This window comes from Enhydra lutris, unplaced genomic scaffold (genome assembly GCF_002288905.1).
Source record: "Enhydra lutris kenyoni isolate GAN:26980312 unplaced genomic scaffold, ASM228890v2 scaffoldscaffold17, whole genome shotgun sequence".
Classification (NCBI taxonomy): Eukaryota; Metazoa; Chordata; class Mammalia; order Carnivora; family Mustelidae; genus Enhydra; species Enhydra lutris.
In genome coordinates, this window is record NW_019154101.1 from 32,473,947 (window position 1) to 32,496,751 (window position 22,805).

A 22,805-nucleotide genomic window follows, 5' to 3' on the forward strand; every position below is an offset into this window, starting at 1 on the left:
TTAAGGGGGAAAGAGCTGGGGTTAGTGGTCTGAGGAAACTGTCCCTGCAGAATAAGGTTACTAGTGACATGAGCCAGCCAGGGATATTATCCGTAGCTCTTCTGGAAAATATAATAAAACCAGCCTCTGCTACACAGGGGAAAATGTCTGAACCCATAATCAGTTGGTCTGAGAAAAGCCTCCCTGCTGTGTTCTGAACCTAGAAGGAGTGAGCATGAACTTGGTGACCAAGGACCTTGGGCTTGAATCCCACTCATGCCACTTGAGCTGTGTGGCCTTAGGCAAGTTTATGGGCCTGTTTCCTCATATGAAAGTTAGTATAATAGCACCTTACCCTCAAGACTTGTATCAAAATAATGTAAATACTTATAATAAATACACTTAAAAATACAATAAAAATAAAGACTTAAATAATATTTGAATATTAAAAACAGCCAAGTGCTTGGTAAAGAGGAGACTGGTTGCTGATCCCAGAGGTCTGATATCATTTTAAGTGCCCATCTGTCTAATATCAGTCCCTAGAACTCAAAGTTGATTTCAGTACTTGAAGAGAAACTCTAGAAACATTAAGACAAATTCGCTTTTTAGACATCTGTTCAATAAAAGCTCTGCATTCATGGGCTTTTCTTTTTTTTTTTTAATGCCAAGCAGAGCAAGGCAGAGGGAGTATAAAATTAAATTTTCTCAAACAGTTTCTTATTCCCATTCCTTAGGGAACTGTGAGTTTTAAAGTTCGCTCTAATCCTCTCATTTCCCTGAACTGTTCGTACATGCCAAGTATGCCTCTGGCAGGCTTCAACCAGGGGAAAGGGAAAACAAAAGGATGGGAAGGGGTTTAAAAGAAAACAAATTATAAAATCATAAAAAAATTTTTTTACACAGTTATGACAATTAATGTAATCTTAACTAAAGACAATATGCATAGAAAAATCTAGGAGGAAATATAACACAATTATTAACAGCATCTATCTCCAGATGTGTTTTTCAGGTTTCCTACTTTTGAAATCAGAATATGGAGCGTGGAATTCCTTTGCTTAAAACCTGTGCGTGCGTGGGGGAGGGCGGCAGGATATAGATAAGGGTTTGGAAGGATATATACGAAATGTATTAACAACAGTTGGATAAGGGGCTTTTCTTTCCTTTTATTATTTTTCCTTTCCTTTTATCTCCTATTTGTCCCTATTTTCTGTAATGAACTAGTATTACTTTTGTAAGGAAAGTAAAGCAATTTTTTTTTAAGATTTTATTTTTTTAAGTAATCTCTACAGCCAACGAGGGTCTCAAACTTAGAACCCTAGATCAAGAGTCCCACGCTCCACCAACTGAGCCAGCCAGGCGCCCTGCAAAGGAAATATTTTAACTGGAGTAGAAGATAAAGAAAGGATTTGGGAAAATAAGGCATTGAAAGGGATCAGGAATAGGGCAAAAGGGGGGACGAACAATAGATTTAGTGACTTAAAAATTGTCTCAAGTGAAAGTTGATGGCACTGAACAGCAAATTTCTCACCACCATTTTGGCCCCCAAATCATCCCCTGAACTCATCAAACACAATTTCCACCTGGACAAGCCATCAAGACCCTGCTTCAGATGAAAGAACTCAGCTTCTCAGTCCAAAAATCTCTTTTCTGCCACCTCAGGCATCACTCAGGAGCTTATCATCCCAGTAGCTGTAAGGCCTCCGAGAGCTTGATCTCCAACATTTTTCTCTGAGTACCACCTCCAAAACATGCACCAAATATTCCAAACATCCATGTTCCAAATACTCCTACTGTGTCAGCTCTTTGCCTCAAGACCTCCAATGCACACACTCGCACGTTTCCACTCTCTTGTCCCCACGTCTCCATCCTCTGCTCCTTCTTTGTTAAACCTGCATTCAATGGTTGTCGTTATCATTACTCTGTTGCAAAGAATCTGAACTTCTTTGTCTCCCTTTCTCCGGCTGAACTCCAGTGCTCCTTAAACACCACCGTCGGCATGCTCTCCGCTGCCTGCACGAAGCCGCTGGGTTGAAAACAGTGCTGTGGCTTTTCTTATTCATCTAACCTGACTTCACTGCCATAAATATCAAATGCGATTGCGGCACTGACAACTAATCCCCCCACCTTCCCTTGGTAAATTTCTTTCCCACTCTCTGAGAGGACTACATCATCCCCTCCCCTCCTTCATCCATCTCTCGAGAACCTCTCTCTCAGCTGTTGACCTCACCTTTTACTGCCCTGAGAAAACGCCCGAATTTCCCTCCCACCACCAAACCCACCACGTACCCCACCTCTTACCTTCATTCTCTGTCTTCCCTTCTGTCCCGATGGAAGAAGCAGCCCTGCTCAAATCAGCACCCACTTGCGCTCTGTATCCCACCCCCTTTCACCTCCTCACGACCACATTCCCACACTCAGTTCTCTCCGACAGCGTCAGCCCTCCCTCTTTCTTCGGTCATTCCTATCAAACCAGGAACACCTGTAGTGCCAGCTCCTGGGCTAAAAAGAGAGAAAGCGAGACCATAAACTTTCCCTCACCTGTATACACTCAACCTAGATACACCTCCATAGTGACTATATCCCTGCTTCTCAAGTGGTAATGTCTGTCTGAGTCACCTAGAAGGCTTATGAAAGTACACAGCACTGGATCTCATCCTAGCACTTCTCGCTCACCATGTCTGGCATGGGGGCTGAGAATTTTCATTTCTGACAAGTTCCCAGGTGCTGCTGCGGCTGCTACTTAGCGAGGCTCTACTCCAGATTCTCTCTCTCCCCCTCTCCCTCTGCCCCTCCCCCCTGATCACTCACAGTCTCTCTCTAAAATAAATAATAAAATAAATAAAATTAAAAAAATTTCAAGCAGCTTTATCAAGGTCTAAATAATGTAAGATAAATTGTACATATTTAAAGTGTGCATTTAGATAAATTTTGACATGTGAAAATATTTTATGTGAAACCATAAAATAATCAAGATAAGGAACATAGTCACCACTCCCCAAATTTTCCTCATGCCAGTCTGCAGTTTTTTCCTCCTGCTTCTCCCTATCCCCATCCTGAATTAACCACATTGTGAAAGATCTCCTCTCTTTCACAATGCATTAGTTTGTATTTTATAGAATTTTCTATAAATGGAACCATACACCGTGCATTCTTTTTTGTCAGGCTTCTTTCACTCAGAAGAATCATTTTAGATTCCTCTGTTTGATGCTAGTATCAATGGCTCCTTGTTTTTTTTTTATTGCTAGGAACTATTGCATTGTACGTATATACCACAATTTGTTTATTCAGTCACTTGTTGATAGATATTTGAGTTCTTTCCAGTTCCCGGGTCCTAACACAGAAAGTAGCTATGAAACTATGTGTGAACATATGCTTTTATTTCTCTTGGATAAATACCTAGGACTGGAATGGCTGGGTCAATATGATAGGTGTTAACTTTTTAAACACTGGCTGAACTGTTTTCCGGAGTAGTTGTATAATTTTACATTTCCACAAGCAATGTATGAGAACTCTAGTTGTGTAGTATCCCACACAGGTATGTAGTCTTGTTAAGGTTAGCCGCGCACGTGGGAGTGCCGGAGTATCTCATTGGGGTTTGAATCTGCATTTGCTTCATGACTGATGATGCTGAACATCTTTTCATGCACTTACCTGCCACTCATTGGTTTTCGTTTGTGGCTGTCTGTCCTAATCTTCTGCTCATTTTTAAAATTAGGTTGTTTTCTTACTGAGAACTCTTTATGTATTCTAGAAAAGGCATTTACAAATATTTTCTCTCACTCTGTGACTTATGTTTTTCTTCTCCGAACGGTCCCTTTTGAAGAGATGAAGTTCTTAATTTTTGTGAAGTCAAATTTATTTTTTTTTAGGTTATAGTTTTAATGTTGTATCTGGACACTATCTGACTGAAGTTCACAAGATTTTCTTTATTTTAGAAATAAAGAATTTCTTCTAAACTATTTATAGTTTTGACTTTTAGATTTCTGAACCGTTGACTTATTTGTTTATTTGTTCATAGAGTTTTAGAAGTATGGGTTGAAGTTTCGTGTTTGTTTTTTTTTTAACTTATGGATATCTAATTTTTCTAGCACCATTCCTTGTAAAGACTATCCTTTTCTCAGTGCATTTGATTTGCATCTTTGTTGAAACCAACTGACTACACAGATGTAGGTATACCTAGGGACTCTATTTGATTTCTTTGATCCATTCCAATTAAAAGATTAGACCCCAATAAATGAGAGACATCCCAACCTTTCAGCCACTGCCATCTTGTTCCAACCAATTTGGAGTAATTGTTTATTCTTAGACCACAAAGAATTAAGAAATATAACCCAGTGTATTAATTTCGATCAAAGTAATTCCTTCTATATGATGAATCCAATCTTTATGCCGGGTCGCTGAAGGTGGGGTGAAATTAATGCCACACTCAAGTTTGACCATCGTATTGAGCGGTTCCAACAGTTTCAAATTTGTCCTCTTAGGAGACATCTCCTTTGAGTCAGACTATTTTAGAAAATATACGTAGACTTTTCTCTGTCTCTGTCCTGAGTATTCCGACTTTGAAAATATGCACCAGGTCAGTCTTCCTGCACGGTCTCTCTACTCTGTTGTTTAGTCCTCGTTAATTAAGCGTCTGGACTTCAGCACTTAGCGGTGGGCTATAAAGTGCTTACGGACTGTTCCATAGGGATTTGAATTGAAGATGAGAAATCCTAGCAGTCTTGCTTGGCCAGCTTAGCGTTCCTAAGTAATGCTTAATGGTTCCAAGGGAAAACCTGTGAGTAAACCAATGAAAGTGTTTTTGACTCTGCAGAGGCAGGACTGGAAGTTCTTTCCCAGCTGTCTCAACTAACTGGCACGTTCTTTACTGCCCCTACTGGAATTGCAACCGGCTCTTACCAGCACAGTAAGTGTATGTGGGGGCTGACCACGTGACTGTCTTCCATCCCCTCTCAAAAGGAATGCTGTCACTACCCAAACTGTGTCATTTCCCACTGCCCACTGTCCTATCAAGTGCTTAGAAAGGGATTATTTATTACAAATATTTGCTTCAAACCATCATGTACACAAACCCTGTTGAAAACATCATTTTTAATAGTTAAAGATGAATAGTTGCTGATCTAGAGAAATAACAAGTACCAAGAGCAATTCTTAGTGAGACGGAATCAATGTGGTTTCCTTTGGAAATTAGAACGGCAGCTCTGAAGAGAGAGTGAAGGCTTGCTCAGGTTCCAGTTCAACTGCATTATCTGAGAGGAAAAACAAGGATAAAATATACACCTGGAATTAGTTTCACTTAGATACTGAAGCTGCAGATATTAAATGCGAATGTAACATTGGCTAACCAACAAAAAAACCACACTGCTCTGCTAAAGTAACAAGAACCATTTTCCCCTTTAAAACTCCCTGGCCTCCTATTACATAGGGTTTGGGACCACGTAGAAACCACATAAAGCATGACGTCTCTAATCCCATATTCTAAGGGACTTTCAAACCTGGGGAGAACTGGCATGACTGGAAACCTGTAAGGGAAAAGATTCCACGTATCTACAGAAAAGCACATTGACCTGCTAGATTTTTGTAGCAGAACTCACTTGTTAATTTCAGCTCTGTAGCTACAGGACCAAGTGCTAGACAACACACTGGGCCTCCTGCAGAGAGGACGGCAGCCTTGCAGCGGGGAGCAGGGAGCAAACACTGATTTTTATGGGGCAGCTCTTCTTCCTTTTCTCCTCCTCTATCTCCTCTTCCTTCGGTTCATCTTCCTTTTCCCTTTCATCTTCTTAGTTTTCTTCTAGGAAAGCATGTCATAAAGAGTTGCTCATGTTTATCAGTGAAAAGGGGGAAGCAGAATCAAATAAGGCTCTCTATCCATTGAGGACACAAAATCAGATTTAACATGTCCCAGCATCATCCAGTAATTGACTTCCAAGGATAGAATTTCTTTTCTTCCAAGGAGAGAATTTCTTTAACCACCCATTACAGTCATGTAGAGAAACTTAGAGAGAGAGAGAGAGAGAGAGCAACCTGACATGATGTAGGAAGCCATAGGTTGGGCTAGCCCAGGATGCCTTCAGACGGTACAGTGCAGAAACCAGGCAGAGCGGGGTTTTCTTGTATGTTCATTTTAGGATCTAAAGAAAAAGCAGCACCTTCTTGCCCACTCTGCTTCCTGATATACAAATCCCACAGCTATTCAATTTTGATCTCAAATGTAACATATCAACCTTCTGTGTCAAAGAACAGATAGGTAGCATTTGAAATTATTCCTTCTGGAGCTTCTAATTTTACCTTTGAAAGCCGATGATGGGTGTTTCTCTTAGTCTTCTAATGAGAGAGAGGAATAAGCTTGCTGTAAACACAACTAAGTTTTTGTTGTACTGTAAACAAGAGGAATTCTTTCATCGGAGCTCCAACCTGCAATACTAAAAGGAAGAAATCATGTCAGTTCTAGGTGATTGGCTGGGACGACCGTGGGAAAGGGCTCCCTGTTCCATCTACTTCAGGGAATCAAAGCTGCAGACGTGGTCCAGTCTCACAGATTTTCTGGAAGACACCTTGAAATCAGTAAGGAAACAGTTAAGTCCTCTTTTCAAGGAGTTACAGAAGAACATCAGTGCCAGGATAATAGGTAAGAACTCTCGCTGCTTCTCTTGCCGTTTCATCATGAAGGTCCTTCGTAACTAGAGGGAATTCCAGGGCAGGAAGGGCTCGAGCAAATGTTGGTTTCTATACCTGTTCAGTAAAACTTTCTTTCCTTTGTTTTTCATATCTCCTTTCAAAGGTAATGACTATCCACTGACAACAAGTATATTCATCTTCAAAATGCTGAAGCTAGTTCCTTTTAAATAGTGGCGCTTTACTAATCCTATGCCAGTCAGTGGGTTGACTAGACAAAGCTCACAGAGTGTTTGCTAAGCCAGAGGGCTCTGCCCTTCTTCCCACCCCAGCCTGCTCTAAAAGTTAAGCTCCTCTTAGACACAGCACCCACTACTTAAATTGTTCTACGATTATATTCTATGTATTTTCTATATAAAATATTCAGTTTGGTGGGGGCTCCCCGGACCTCTGCTGAACCTATTGGACATCACTGAATTTATCATCCCATTTGCAGTCCCTACACATGGCTAATCTATCATAATAGAGTCTTGGAAGTCATTTTCTGTGTCAACCAGAGCTTCCCCTAAATCAGTCTATTCTTTAAGATGAAATTTTTGGTTTGTTTTGTTTACTTATCATCTGGCTAAATGACCACCACCCCCATCTTTTTTTAAAGATTTTTATTTATTTACTTGACAGACAGAGATCACAAGTAGGCAGAAGAGGCAGGCAGAGATAGAGAGGGGGAAGCAGGCTCCCTGCTGAGCAGAGAGCCCGATGTGGGGCTCGATCCCAGGACCCTGAGATCATGACCTAAGCCGAAGGCAGAGTCTTTAATCCACTGAGCCACCCAGGCGCCCCCACCGCATCCATCTTTAACCACCTATTTAGCTTACCCTTAACTCTTCCCATCTGACTAAAATACCCTTGAAATTAAGTCATTATTTAATTACGTCTTACTTCCTTCTCCCCTCCTTGCCCTGCTTCCTGTTGAGGTCCTTATCACCACAATGACTGTCTACACAATGGGTGTTTGCATGTGGATATTTCATGTCAGTGCATGTCCTACATCACTTTACATAAATGCCTCCAAATCAGGGAGCTGTCTTCTTGATTTTATGTACTATCTGCTTGACCACACTTAGTAGATGTTCAGCTAGTATTTTAAAAAGTTTATAAGGCTATATAGAAATTATTTCTCCTGTTTTTTTACACAGATAATTAAGGACCAAAGAGAAAAGCAGAAAAAAAAATTAGCTTTTTTCAAGATAGAAGTATTCTTTGATGATATTTGTAAGAAATGAGAAGTTAGATGGAATAAAATTATTTGCATATCAATGCACATTGTTCAAAGTATTAAAAATATAAAAAGATGTCTGTGTAACTATAGTTGTATGTTATTTGCTGTAGACTCAAAGTATTTGTCTTGAACTCAAAGATACAGGGGTGTGAGGAGGAAATTTTGGTGGGAAGGAGAATCTAAAATTGAAACTTATAAGGTTTATAATGTTCACATGTTCTCTCCTTATTGTCCAATTTATAGATTCTATTTAATATAGCTTCACCAGGGTGGGTAGTTGTTAATATGCTTTATGTTTAGTTACTCTTGCTCAATTCATATTTTATCATGGTGGATAATCCCCACGGCATAGTAGAATTTTAATTTTTATGCTTCACATTTTTTTAATACAATAAAAAGCAACTGTGAGGAATAAGTTGTTTTCTTGATCACATCTTTATTAATTAATAAATTAATTCCAAGGCATATGGCCTTATATATTTGCAGGGCAATTTACTTCTGACAACATGCATGTGGCTAACATTCTGAATAACCAAGAAATTGCACAAACTCTGGCAGATGGATTGATGGAACTTTCAAAAGAAAATTCTGTGAGTGTTTCTTTGAAGAAAGCAAACTTTAAAAACCTAACACTTAAGAACATTTTTAGTTTGTGCTGATTTTTTTTTTTTTAACCAGTTTATCCCTTGGGAGGCACAATTTCCTCTGAGAAATTAAATCAGGTTGTAAAAACAGCCAGAGAGATTCTGGGCCCAAAATGTATTAGGTACACAAAACAGACAAATATAGGGGCACCTGGGTGGCTCAGTTGGTTATGCATCTGCTTTCAGCTCAGGTCATGATCCCAGGGTTCTGGGATAGAGCCCCATGTGGGCAGCCAGGAGCCTGCTTCTCCCCCTCTATCTCCCCCTCCCCCTGCTCATGTTCTCCCTATCTCTTTTAAATAAATAACTAAAATCTTTTTTTAAAAAATAGTTAAACAGGAAAATTTTTCTAGGTTATTTAAAACATATTTGCATTGTGCACTGTTTTCCGTCTTATGATTAATTTCAGTCAGAAGTGACTTCCTTGGGGTGCCTGGGTGGCTCAGTGGGTTAAGTCTCTGCCTTCAGCTCAGGTCATGAACTCAGGGTCCTGGGATCAAGCCCCACATTGTGGGGGGGATATCTCTGCTCAGCAGGGAGCCTGCTTCCCCCTCTCTCTCTGCCTGCTCTTTATCTACTTGTGATCTCTCTCTCTGTCAAATAAATAAATAAAATCTTTAAAAATAAAAAAAAAAGAAGTGACTTCCTTAAACAACATGTTAGTGGCTTTATGATTCACATAAACATTACTCAACAGTTTAAACCATTAATAGTATGATAGGAAAAACAAGTAAGCATGAAACCGATAGGAAATGATGAAGGGCAAAAAAGGCTAGCTGAGACAGGAAGGGAAAGAGAACACAAAAGAACAGAAATAAGCAAATCAATAATTTGGTTGGGGACAGGCATTGGGGAAGCATGAAGAAGCATTTTTTTCAGAGACCAGTCTTGGCTCTTCTCCCAGAAAAGTCAGTCCACGCATCAGGAAATAGTGAGGAGAGACAGTTTCCAAGACCTCTGTCTGCCCTGAGACAACAGCGAGGTTCTAGGACCACAGACTATGCAGCTCTGTTCTGGGGAAGTGGAGAACAGGCTAGGAACAGGGACAATAGTAGTGTACCTGATGCCATATAAGGGCTTCAGTTCCCCACGGAATGATCCGCAATCCTTCTCTTCCACTGTAGTTAATTCTACTTTGTGGATGAATTTACCATCGCCTTTGTACGTCTTCTTTATCTACCAGGGGTCTGCTCTGGTTTCAAGTTGGTTGCCTGGGGAAGCAGCAGGCATCTCTGGAGCTAGCTGTGCACAGTGTGGAGGCTGAGAAGCTGCAGGTGGCCATGATCTGTCTGCCCTGAAGACCCAGCTCCTCACTGTCCAGCCACCCGTCGGCCGCCGGGGCAGTAAAATGACCAGGGCTGTCATAAGGATGACCCCGAGATCTTGAAAAATCTTGCACTATCTCCTGAAAGACCAGACCAAAGAATTTCTAAACATTGTTTGGTATAGGTCCAGTGTTCTTACTGCCAACCGAATTATTTTAAAATAATTTTGGGGCGCCTGAGTGGCTCAGTGGGTTAAAGCCTCTGCCTTCGGCTCGGGTCATGATCCTAGGTTCCTGGGATCGAGCCCCGCATCCGCTCTCTGTTCAGTGGGGAACCTGCTTCCTCCTCTCTCTCTGCCTGCCTCTCTGCCTACTTGTGATCTCTGTCAAATAAATAAAATCTTTTAAAAAAATAAAATAAAATAATTTTATATGACGTCATTTTGCGGGTGCTCAAACCTGTAGCCTGAGATGGAACCAAATGGGGGGGTGTCCTAGACTGTTCTGCACTGTCATCCTGCTGCAAGGGCCCCTTCCATGCTTCTCTCCCCCACTCTGAGAAAGCAGGCTCCCCTCTGTCACCATTCCTCATCTGGCCTTGAGACTGATGTGGGCCACTCTGGGCCACTTTGGTTCTGACCATCCTGAGAGCTTCCCACAAGACCTTGGCATCCTAACTGGATGACAATAAGAGAACTGAAATTACTACAAAGTCCCATTTACAGACCTTGACTGAATAATACTTTGTTTTCTAGACTATCATTTAGGTAGAAAGAAGAAAACGCTACTAAAAATGTGTTCTCTTTTCTGCGGTACCTGTATTGACTTGTTTTGCAGGTGAATGCTTTAACCGAAAATTCTTTTTTCTTTTGGTGTGTTGGGGGCGGTGAATTTTTTAGGACAAACCTCTGGAGTTTTTGTCCAATTTTCTGCTGAAGAGGTGTGGTAAAGGGAGCGAGGATTTTGAAGAAAATGTTATTCCAACAAAATGTGATCCAAAGGCAGCGTTCAGTTTACTCCTGAAGGTAAAGTGACTGCTGCAATTTTATGCCATTATTTTGCTGCAGTTAAACACCTGAGGTTAAGAAATTTGTAAACAGGGCGCCTGGGTGGGTCAGTGGGTTAAGCCGCTGCCTTCAGCTCAGGTCATGATCTCAGGGTCCTGGGATCGAGTCCCGCATCGGGCTCTCTGCTCAGCAGGGAGCCTGCTTCCCTCTCTCTCTCTCTGCCTGCCTCTCTGTCTACTTGTGATCTCTCTCTGTCAAATAAACAAATAAAATCTTTAAAAAAAAAAAAAGAAATTTGTAAACAAAAAAAGGAAAGAAAGAAAGAAAGATAGATTCGTAAACAATAATGATAATTCTACTTGGAAAGGCTTCAACTTGTCATTTCTCCCAAGAACTTCCCTTTCACGGATTATTATTTTTAAAAAGGGTGTTTTGTAGTTTCACACCGAGAGTGACATTAAGCCACCTCCGAGCGGAAGCCGCCTCACCGACTGGGGTAGCACGGCGGGGTGGCGGGAGGCGCCCAGGCACCATTGGCATGGATCCGCTCACTCGGCGGAGCCCTGGCACAGACGAAAGAGTGTTTTCATTTGCAGCTTAGGACACTTTTTTGGTGAAATAAGGGCACGTTCTTCTTTTCTTAGTTGAGATTCCAATACTTAAAAGTAAAAAAAAAAGTGGCTTTGAAAACCAGTTCTTCAAGCAAGCAAGAATAATTTTGCCGGTAGTACGTTCAGAACCCAGCCATCCCCCTTGGTTCCGCGAAATAATCAGGATTCGGAAAACACGGAAAATTGCCTTGTCATTCAGAGAGCTGGTTGCTATGAAAATGTCATTTCAGAACCACGTGACGCTCATAGAAAAATCAGCTCTAGGATGATCGAAGGCTAGGGATGCCACCCCCAGCCCCATGGAAACTATTGGTAGCAATACACCTGGGAGTTCTATCAAGCAGACAAATAATTTGTTGCCCTGTGAACCTGCTATTCCGGAAGCTTCTGCTCACACTTCTTTCGAAGACAGCACAGTGCAGGGAAGGGCAAGCAAGGAGGGCTGCTGGGCGCAGCGTCCCCTCGGCCACAGCTGCAGACCCGCTCAGCAACATGGCAGGCCCGCAGGTGTGCGCCCGTTACCAGGGAAGGACCCTTGCTTTCACTGTCCTCCCCGCCAAGGTGACTTATATTTCCCAAGCACAAGCGTCCTTTCCAGGAAGAGTCCTAACACGTTTCCAGGGGCCTCCAAGCCTTCTTAAGCCAGAGCCCTGCTTGCTTCATGTGCCCTGCGCTGGGTCGGGAAACTCTCAAGGACCACGCGCCAGTCAGGGTTCTCCAGAGAACCAGAACAAATAGTGTGTGTGTGTGTGTGTGTGTGTGTGTGTGTGTGTGTGTATTTATATTTATATGTATGTATGTATGTATATATGTATGCTATATATACACTAGAATATAATATCCTATACCATATATATTATACTATGTATAGTATATCATATAATATTATATAGTATATAGAATACTATATACATAGTTTACTATGTATACACATATATGCTAATAGCATACATATATACATGCATATACATATATACATATACACATATATACATACATATATGCATATACACATATATGCTAATAGCATACATATATACATGCATATACATATATACATATACACATATATACATACATATATGCATATACACATATATGCTAATAGCATACATATATACATAGGGAGCCTGCTTCCCTCTCTCTCTCTCTGCCTGCCTCTCTGTCTACTTGTGATCTCTCTCTGTCAAATAAACAAATAAAATCTTTAAAAAAAAAAAAAGAAATTTGTAAACAAAAAAAGGAAAGAAAGAAAGAAAGATAGATTCGTAAACAATAATGATAATTCTACTTGGAAAGGCTTCAACTTGTCATTTCTCCCAAGAACTTCCCTTTCACGGATTATTATTTTTAAAAAGGGTGTTTTGTAGTTTCACACCGAGAGTGACATTAAGCCACCTCCGAGCGGAAGCCGCCTCACCGACTGGGGTAGCACGGCGGGGTGGCGGGAGGCGCCCAGGCACCATTGGCATGGATCCGCTCACTCGGCGGAGCCCTGGCACAGACGAAAGAGTGTTTTCATTTGCAGCTTAGGACACTTTTTTGGTGAAATAAGGGCACGTTCTTCTTTTCTTAGTTGAGATTCCAATACTTAAAAGTAAAAAAAAAAGTGGCTTTGAAAACCAGTTCTTCAAGCAAGCAAGAATAATTTTGCCGGTAGTACGTTCAGAACCCAGCCATCCCCCTTGGTTCCGCGAAATAATCAGGATTCGGAAAACACGGAAAATTGCCTTGTCATTCAGAGAGCTGGTTGCTATGAAAATGTCATTTCAGAACCACGTGACGCTCATAGAAAAATCAGCTCTAGGATGATCGAAGGCTAGGGATGCCACCCCCAGCCCCATGGAAACTATTGGTAGCAATACACCTGGGAGTTCTATCAAGCAGACAAATAATTTGTTGCCCTGTGAACCTGCTATTCCGGAAGCTTCTGCTCACACTTCTTTCGAAGACAGCACAGTGCAGGGAAGGGCAAGCAAGGAGGGCTGCTGGGCGCAGCGTCCCCTCGGCCACAGCTGCAGACCCGCTCAGCAACATGGCAGGCCCGCAGGTGTGCGCCCGTTACCAGGGAAGGACCCTTGCTTTCACTGTCCTCCCCGCCAAGGTGACTTATATTTCCCAAGCACAAGCGTCCTTTCCAGGAAGAGTCCTAACACGTTTCCAGGGGCCTCCAAGCCTTCTTAAGCCAGAGCCCTGCTTGCTTCATGTGCCCTGCGCTGGGTCGGGAAACTCTCAAGGACCACGCGCCAGTCAGGGTTCTCCAGAGAACCAGAACAAATAGTGTGTGTGTGTGTGTGTGTGTGTGTGTGTGTGTGTGTGTATTTATATTTATATGTATGTATGTATGTATATATGTATGCTATATATACACTAGAATATAATATCCTATACCATATATATTATACTATGTATAGTATATCATATAATATTATATAGTATATAGAATACTATATACATAGTTTACTATGTATACACATATATGCTAATAGCATACATATATACATGCATATACATATATACATATACACATATATACATACATATATGCATATACACATATATGCTAATAGCATACATATATACATGCATATACATATATACATATATGCATATACACATATATGCTAATAGCATACATATATACATAATACACACATATACATACATATATGCATATACACATATATGCTAATAGCATACGTATATACATGTATATATGTATACATACATATATACATGTATGTATATATACACACACACACAGATTTGTTATAAGAAATTGGCTCACATAATTATGGAAGCTAAGAAGTCATAAAATCTGCAGGGTGAGCCTATAAGCTGGAGATACACCCAGGAGAGCCAATAGTACAGTTCTAGTCCAAAAGCTGGCAGGCTCAAGACCCAGGAAGAGTTGATGTTCCAATTCAAGTCCAAACGCAGGAGAAAACCAGTATCTCAGTTTGAAGGCTCTCAGGCAGGAGGAATTCTCTCTTACTTGAGGGAGGTCCAGGCTTTTTATTCTATGGTCATTCAACTAATTGCATCAGGCCCACCCACATTAGGGAGCGGCAAGCTGCCTCACTCAGTCTACCTAATTCGGTGACAATCTCATCAAAAACACCCTCACAGACACACCCAGAGTGATTTGACCAAATGTCTGGGCACCCCGTGGCCCAGTCAAGTTGACAGGAAATTAATCATCACAGACAATTTCTCAGTTAGAAGTTAACTATGTGCCCCCCGCCCCACCCCTCAGTCTTCTGTTTATAACTGAGGATGTATCTGGAAAAGGCAGACAAGGTAGGAAAATTCCCACCATGTAATCAGAGGTCTCAGGGAGAGAGCCTAGGCAAAGGCCCACCAACCCAAAAATAAGAGTTCCTTTATAAATGTACCAAGTTTGCTGTTCCTGTTACTTCCTCTGTATTCATACCTGAAAACAAAGTAAGGGATGACATCTTAATCTAAAAATCATCCAGGGGCGACTGGTGGCTTAGTCAGTGAAACATCTGACCTTTGATTTCACTGCAGGTCTGATCTCAGGGTAGTGAGATCGAGCTTGGAGTCCGCGCTGGGCTGGAGCCTGTTGGAGATTCTCTCTCTGGCTCCCCCTGCACCCCCCAACCCCTACCCCTACCCCCCACCTTCTCTTGGGGGAAAAAAAATGCAAACTTGGGAGAAGCCTGCCTGCTGCACTGGGGGACCTTGGCTCTTACACGAAGGCTTCAGGCAGCCATAAAGCATGGCTGCAGATACAAAATGAAAATTCCATTTTGTCTGAGGAGAGTAAGGCAAAACAAAAAAGTCTTGGCTATTAATTGATGTTTTTCTTCCAGTCTTACCCGTAGATCTCAAGGGGTTACCATGAGTAGTTTTGTCTCTGACGGGGAAGGGCAGCTGTGATAATCAGGAATGTCAACCTCGGGGCCATTGTTCCATTGATCGGGTGGACCCTGCAGGCCGCAGGTGGGACTGTTGTGTTTTGTTTTGTTTGAGAGATAGAGTGGAGGAGTTGGGGCAAAGGGAATGTGAGAGAGAAAATCTTAAGTAGGCTCCTTGCCCAGTGCAGATCCTGACACAGGGCTCCATCTCACAACCCTGAGATCATGACCTGAGCCAAAACCAAGAGTCAGTGGCTTATCCCACGTAGCCACCCAGGCGCCCCAGGACTTTTTTTCCTAATGTGCTAATTTATATGGAAGCCACAAGAACATCTAACAAGGAAAGTGAAGAAAGAATAAGCTATATTTAAATGTGGAAACAGGTCTAGAGAGAGCATGAGAACTGTTTCTGACACGTTTTCATTAGATAAAAAAAAGGGGTGGATTTTACAAAGTGCTGTGAGCTTTCTTCTGGCAATTTCAAAAGATAAGCCATTTGCCCTCAGGTGACAAGGGATGAATGAGGCAGAAGCCGGGATTGGGTGGGATTCCTTGAGCCTCAGTCCCCTGCCTCCCGGGGGAAAAGGGGGCTGCCCTGAATTTTGTTTGTCAAGTATAACGTAGTTCTTAGGAAGCCGAAGGTTATTTTCTTTTTCTTAACATAAGATTTAATATAAGAGAGTCATCACATGTGTCAAGTGCTTCATTCATTGTATTCGGGGTACAGTGTGGTTGAGTGCAGACAGCTACTGGAGACTCCTAAGGGCACAGCACCCACTGGGCGCTCAGACAGCTCAAGGCCTGCCCCCAGATAATCAACTTTGCATTGAATCTTCAGGAAAGAAATGTTCTAGAAGACAAACCACAGGACACAAAATCAAGTCTCAGCAAAAATGATCCAAATTTGGAGATGCTGATTAAACTGGTAAGCCCATCCTTACACAGTGAGAATTTTCCATTTGTTTTGCTCCTGACCAAAAAAAAAAAAAAGGCTTCGGTCTTTATTATGGTTAATTCTTTTTTTTTCTTGAAAGTTTCCCTTAGGGAAATTAAAAAAAAAAAAAAAAAAACAACCCAATCCTAAATATAATTGAGGGGGGAATCCAAGGGTAGATTTTTCTTTTGAGTAAGTCCTGTTCTGAAAAGAAGTCGAACCAAGAGGACCAAGTGTGTATCTTGGGAGCAAGAACCATCTTGGTGCTACTTGGATCTTCTAATAGGACACGAAGACAGAATTTAAAGCAATGGGTCACAGTTTCTAACTACCCCACCGACAGGTGGTCTGACTTCAAAGTCTGGGTATAACCCATATAAATTTCAGGGCCCTGTCTTTCTGTTTGCAAAAGGTAGAGCAGGGAGGAGGCTGAAGGTAGGCAGAGGCTGGGGCCTGTCCTGTCCTCAAGCACCACACACCCTTTTCACCCCTCCCCTCGTCAAAGAATTCATCATGGTATTTTCCTTCTCGGAATCCTTTAAGGTAGACGTTAACAACCCCATTTTGTAGATGAGGAACTCAAGTTACAACACTTAACGGACTTCCCTAAGGGCCGACAGCCAGGGGACAGAGACACATGAATCCTTCAGGCCCCAAAGCTCAATCCGGGGCTCCTTCCCCACCATCCCCCCAACACTGAGCAAATCCACCTGCTGCTCACGGCGCAGGTGTGGACCTCACGGCATGGGCTCTCGCACACCCTCAGATCCACCCCCAGGAATCACCAAGGCCAAGGGGGCTCAGGTCGTGCCGTGAGTATGACAGCCTCTCATCTCACTATTGGTCATAAACACCTGACGTTTGTTTTAAGACAACAACGAAAGGTTCCAAACGGAAACCTTTATTCGAAATGATTATAAATATTGGAGAACGCCAATATTTAAAAAAAAAAATTGTACGCATAAAAATGTAACATGGGTTCCAAGTCAGCTGCCAGATGGGATACAATTTTTTTTTTAACTCCTTAGATAAAATTTAACCAAGAACAGTGTGTTTATAGTATTTCATAGAGTGAGTCACTGCCTGATTCTTCAGCCCGTCATTTCTCTACCACCTTGGACTTTTCAGGATCTTTGAGGCTGTAACCCGGTAACCTTTGAGTTCCTCATGCCTTTCTACAGGAGAGAAAGCTCCAGATGGACTCAGCTGAGAAGCGATCGAGAGTTGCTGGGGAACTTTTACAGAGCGAGAGAAAATACGTGCAGATGCTGGAAATTGTGAGAGATGTCTATGTATCGCCCCTGAAAGCAGCCTTGTCATCAAACAGAGCGATTCTCAGTGCTGCAAACATCCACATCATTTTCTCAGATATTTTGCAGATTTTAAGTCTCAATAGGTAAACCCTGAAGAGGCACTTTTTCAAATACGCATGATGCCGTTGGAAGAACCCACACTTAGTTGTTTCAAAAGCTGTACTAAGGGGCCCCTTCGTGGAGCCTCTAATCGTCTCAGAAGAGAGGGCTCTCGCCACAGGGCTGCGACCGATAGTGAGGAGGCCCCGGGGCGACCCCTGCCTCATTTCCACACCACGGTTCCCGGAGGGGAGCTCAGGGCCTGGGGGTTCTCTATTCCATACACTGTTCACCCTGAGGCAGGAGCAAGGAGAACGGTCTGGCACCGTTCTTAGTCAGCAGTGTCCGGTTGAGCAAAGGGAAAGAAAACAAGGGGTTTCATGGGATACTGGGCTGAGAGAACCAAGATCGGGGGTCAGCTGAATGACAGTATATTGTTTCAAGAATGATCACACAGAAAAGTGATCATGGGTGTGGGCACAGTTACACCGGGCCACTCTTCCAGTAACTCTCTGGGTAACTCGGATGCTGTCACCCTCCCTGGGCCCCAGCTGCTGCAGAAGGAAGAGGGCGGACTAGGCCTCATCCCTGTTTCAAGGCCTGTGACAGCTGAATGGTGGGTGACACCAGGTCCACAGCAGTGGGCCGATCAGGAGTTACAGCATTTGAAGTGAGTTGAGCCCTCTCCTCTGAGGACTGTAAGAAACCTTCCCCGTCTGCCTGGCTGGCCACATGGGAGTGGGACAGTCAAGGGTCAGGCCTGTGGAGGCCAGCCTGGGGCTCCGACTCAGGGAATTAAGAGGAAGAGGCAAGACTCTACCAGAGTCAACCTCCTCCCTCACACCCCTGCCCCCCACCCCTCCTCCCTTCCGGGCACATCTGCCCGGCTCTGTGTCAGGCAGACAGATTGGACAAAAGCCTGGCCAGGCTGCACAAATAACAACTAATTTATTTTTATTTTTTAAGCTTCTAGGTTATCCCAGGCCAGTATTTCACGGCATGCTTTTCTCGTATGGCAGGCAGTTTCTAGACAATCTGAGAGACAGACTGCAGGAATGGGGCCCAGCCCACTGCGTGGGAGAAATATTCCTCAAGTTTGGAAGCCAGCTGAACACATATACCAATTTCTTCAACAATTACCCGGTTGTTCTGAGAACTATAGAGAAGGTAATGATTGAGTTACCATCCAGGCATGAATGAGACTTTCTGAGCTTGAAAGGAACTTTTGTGTGCAATCCAAAGGACTAGGATAAACAGGAAAGACTTCTTCCCCACCCTTAGCTTCCAGGTGACCGTGAGCTCTTTGAGGACGGGGCCCCTGACTTACTTAGTTTTGTATCACTATGGGTTAACACAGTTGAGGGTTAACACACTTGATATGGTGGGACCCAGGAACTTGTTGTTGTACTGAACTAATCATACAAACTGTCAGGCTTTCATCTACCTGCCCCAATACTCTGTGGTTTAGTTACAGAGAAATGTTTCACAATGGGTCGAAGCAGGAGCAAGAGCCTTGATTCTACTCCGCCAACACAGTGCTCTGCGGCTTTGACGAGTTCAAGGTTCTTATGGAGAAAAGGAATTAATAATCCATATGCTTCTTAGAATAAGGACACTCCGTTTGTGAAATCTCACTATGAAATAAGGATTTCTTTGTCTTCCATTGCTTGGAGAGTTCATGATAAACAATTTTTCCCTTCATGACTTAAGCCATATGTAGTCTGGGCAGGAATCTTCAGCTCCCCCCTGTGCCACTCACTGCTTTTGCTGGGCTCTCCTCTGAAGGCAGTGAGCTCTCTCTCTTTCTTCCCTCTTCAATGTGCGTCAAAAGTGGAGCAGAAGAGTGTCCCTTGCACTTCCTCTAGCGTCCACTATATTCACTTGGACTGTGTCCGCCTGTCCGGACTGAGGCCCTCAGGGGCAGGCCTGGATTCCTGGAGGCCTCTGGACAAGTCCTGACCTCAGATGTCTCCCTTTGTAGTATCATTCTTATCCCACAAAGGGAGTTTAAATACTGCTGGACAATGATTATGTGAAAGTTGAGTGAATAAGGCCATTGCAGAGAACCAAACTTTAGGACAAGAATGGAAGCAAAGTGTCACATAATATTATAAATTGATACTAAAATTGTTATAGTTAGGGATAATAGTGATATCTATTTCATTAGCATGGGGTGTGCAGATAAATAGTAAACGTGAGCTGTTAATATTACACCCCGTGACTATTTGATGCATTCCTGGCATCTCTGAGGCACTTATGTACTAAGACAAATGAGGTCACTTCCTGAGTGCTCTAACGGTGATGAAAGGATACACTTTAAAACAGATATTTAGCAGAGTGGAGCCCCTTTATGATGTTACTATGGAAAACATAGTTAACTGCAGTATTACAGTGAATACTATTAATAACTTACTGTGGAGATAGCATTTACTGCCTGACGGGCAGGATCCTTATGGATAGGATTGTTCCCCTCACCCACAAGAGTTAGGTAGGGTAATCCATGCGAAAGCTCAGGCTTGGAGAAGTTAAATAACTTGACAGGGCCTCATAGAATTAGATAGAATTCAATTAGAATTGTGATGTTAATCCAGGCCTAGCTGGTTGCAAAGTCCATTTTGTCTATACTGATTAAGTTTACGGAATAGGGTTAATTTACGATATAATTAACACACTGTGCTTAGTATATTAGTAAGCCTCGATAGGACTAGTCGTACTTTGGTTTGAGGTAGTTGTTGCCCTTTTGCTTTGAGTGCTTCATAGATCATGCTTGTCGGGCGGAACAGAAGTTCTGTTCTGGAGGAACTGTAATACAGAGCAAAATTTTGACATAATGCTCACCTTTAGTCCAGAGAAATGACACCAGCATTCCGAGCTTTCCTGAAGAGACATGATAAGACCACTGTTACCAAAATGCTGAGGTAAGTTCTGAGGGAGGGCACAGTGGGGGCGCCCCAAGGACATGGCACACTTTGGCCTTCAGAGAGCGACCAGGGTTCCCTTTCCTCTGCCTCATACAGCCTCCCGGAGCTGCTTTTGTACCCATCGCGAAGATTTGAAGAATATATGAATCTTCTCTATGCTCTGAGGCTTCACACTCCCGCAGGACACGCTGACCGTGGGAGCCTGACCACTGCAATTGACCAACTCAAAAAATACAAAAGTTACATAGATGAGGTTGGGGGCTGATGAGCGTTCGTGTCCTTTACAAATGTCACAATACTTTGTCGTACTGACTCAAAGATCATGAAATACCTTATCCTTTCGTGGCATACTTCAAAGTCTTTCCTCCTCTTAACGTGAAATGATTGGGTTCAGTGATTTTGAGCACTAAGAGGGTCTATTCAAAGCCAAACAACATGAGACAGAATGTTTTCAGATACGTGGATGAGTGCAATAAAACTTTTATTAATATGAAAGTGTGAAGAATTGAATATTTGGATTGATTTTTCTAAACAACGAAAAGAAAAAAAAGTAAAATCCTTTGTTTTTGAGGGTACTTCTTATTAATGAACTTTCCTGCGTCAGTAAAGATCGCAATCATAATTATTCTCTGAAAGAATTCAGCATCTTGGAAGATAGTACTATCATTCTGAAAATATTGTTGTGATGTGCATATTACACGGGCATCTGGGCTGAATGTAGACCGATAACCTCTTTTGCCCTGAAGACTGTGAACACAGTCTTGTCACTTGCCTCTTTGTCTTCAAACACTGGGGACACAAAATTGAGATTCTTATTAAAGTGTATGAAAATCCTGAGCCGTGTACAAGAGCCATAAAATATTTAAATCTATTTTTACATATAAAAATTTCATAATTTCAGTTTGCCTAAAATCCCTTTGTTTACTAGGTGAAGCAAAACATCGGTATGAAAGATCAGCTGTCAGAAATACAGAGAATCGTCTGGGGATGCCCGGTACGTATTCTGACGTACTCACTGCATCTCATGCTCATGAATATATCCTCAAGTTACTGGCAAAAGGAGGCTTGTCGATTTCGACTCAGCTACCATCTGTTGAATGCCTGCTGCGTGCTGTGTGCTGGCAAGCTTTCACAGTTCACATCCTTGCTAGCTATAAAGATGCATACGAGAAGACACACAAGTGGACTTGATCCCATCCCATAACTTTTCTGCAGTCTTAGCTCCTTAACTGGTACTTCTGTGAACATGACCTCCTTTTGGGAAAGGGACCATGTATTCTCTTGTTTTATATCTTCCTATACATAGTGCCTGGTGTAGGATTCTGTGCCCTGAGGATATCTGAAAAAATTTTTAGGTGTTAGTTGTTCCCTGTAGAATATCATCTGGTCCCAGTCTACCTTCTCTCTTACTGCCTTGCCTTCCACTTCATGATCAAATGACGCAAATCTACTTAGTTCTCCAATAATGTTAGCCTTTCTCCACACATTTGTGCTTTGCCCGTGCTTTTCCTTCTTGAAATTGCCTTTCCCACTCCACTGGGTAAACTATTCATCCTTTAAAAATCCAGTTCTATCATCATCTTCTTTGTAAAGTTTCCCCAACATCTCCAGCTGTAAGCCCCTCTCCCCAAGCCCCGTCTTGGGTATTCTGCAGCACCCTGAACATCTCTGTCACACTTTATTACAATCCTGTTAACGTCATCAGGCATGAGCTACAATTTACTTGTCATCTAATGTTTGGCATATAGTAGGAGCTCAATATATGAATTATGTTGAACTAAAGTACCAATTTGAAACATTTTTATTTGATCAAATTGGGGAAACAAGATGGAGCTGTTTTATTAGAATTCAGATCTGCACATTTTGGTATGGAGAGTGGAGTTTGGATTACAAAAAGTCCAAAATCTTGGAACTCACAGAGTTGGAATTTATCTCTAGATCACTGTTTACATCAAGTGATCATCTCACGGCTAGATCAGTACAAGGGTCTAACTTCTGAATTTTTAACAATCCATTCACTTCCTTTTCTTCAAAGACCCCATCTTACCTGCTCCCACCCCCTCTTTTTTTTTTTTTTTAATACTAGGAAGACTTTTCGAGCATTTATATATAAAACAGTAATTTCAGTAGTTTTAAAAATTAGACAACACCCTCAAATATAGTTTTAATTGTGAAGTCTGTGGTCTTTCTAAAAAAAAACCAAAAACCTCTTTTGTCAATAATAAAAACATCCACTTTTTCATAATTAAACTGAGTTCTACTCAACACAGCTTCTGGGATATAAAACAGTTCTTCAGTGGGATACTTTTTAT

The 22,805-nt window shown here is 42.2% G+C and overlaps 1 protein-coding gene across 1 annotated transcript in view; it reads left to right on the plus strand.

Annotated features, from left to right (window-relative positions):
* The window catches only part of LOC111147661 (epithelial cell transforming 2 like), a 64,674-nt gene that overhangs the window by 31,148 nt on the left and 10,721 nt on the right, over positions 1-22,805 (plus strand). Inside the window, exons 9-17 of the mRNA XM_022503865.1 lie at positions 4,793-4,885; positions 6,428-6,610; positions 8,366-8,469; positions 16,125-16,211; positions 17,402-17,616; positions 18,592-18,739; positions 20,417-20,490; positions 20,590-20,746; positions 21,422-21,487. Coding sequence (XP_022359573.1) covers positions 4,793-4,885; positions 6,428-6,610; positions 8,366-8,469; positions 16,125-16,211; positions 17,402-17,616; positions 18,592-18,739; positions 20,417-20,490; positions 20,590-20,746; positions 21,422-21,487 — 1,127 coding nt within the window. The remainder of the gene's footprint in view (positions 1-4,792; positions 4,886-6,427; positions 6,611-8,365; positions 8,470-16,124; positions 16,212-17,401; positions 17,617-18,591; positions 18,740-20,416; positions 20,491-20,589; positions 20,747-21,421; positions 21,488-22,805) is intronic.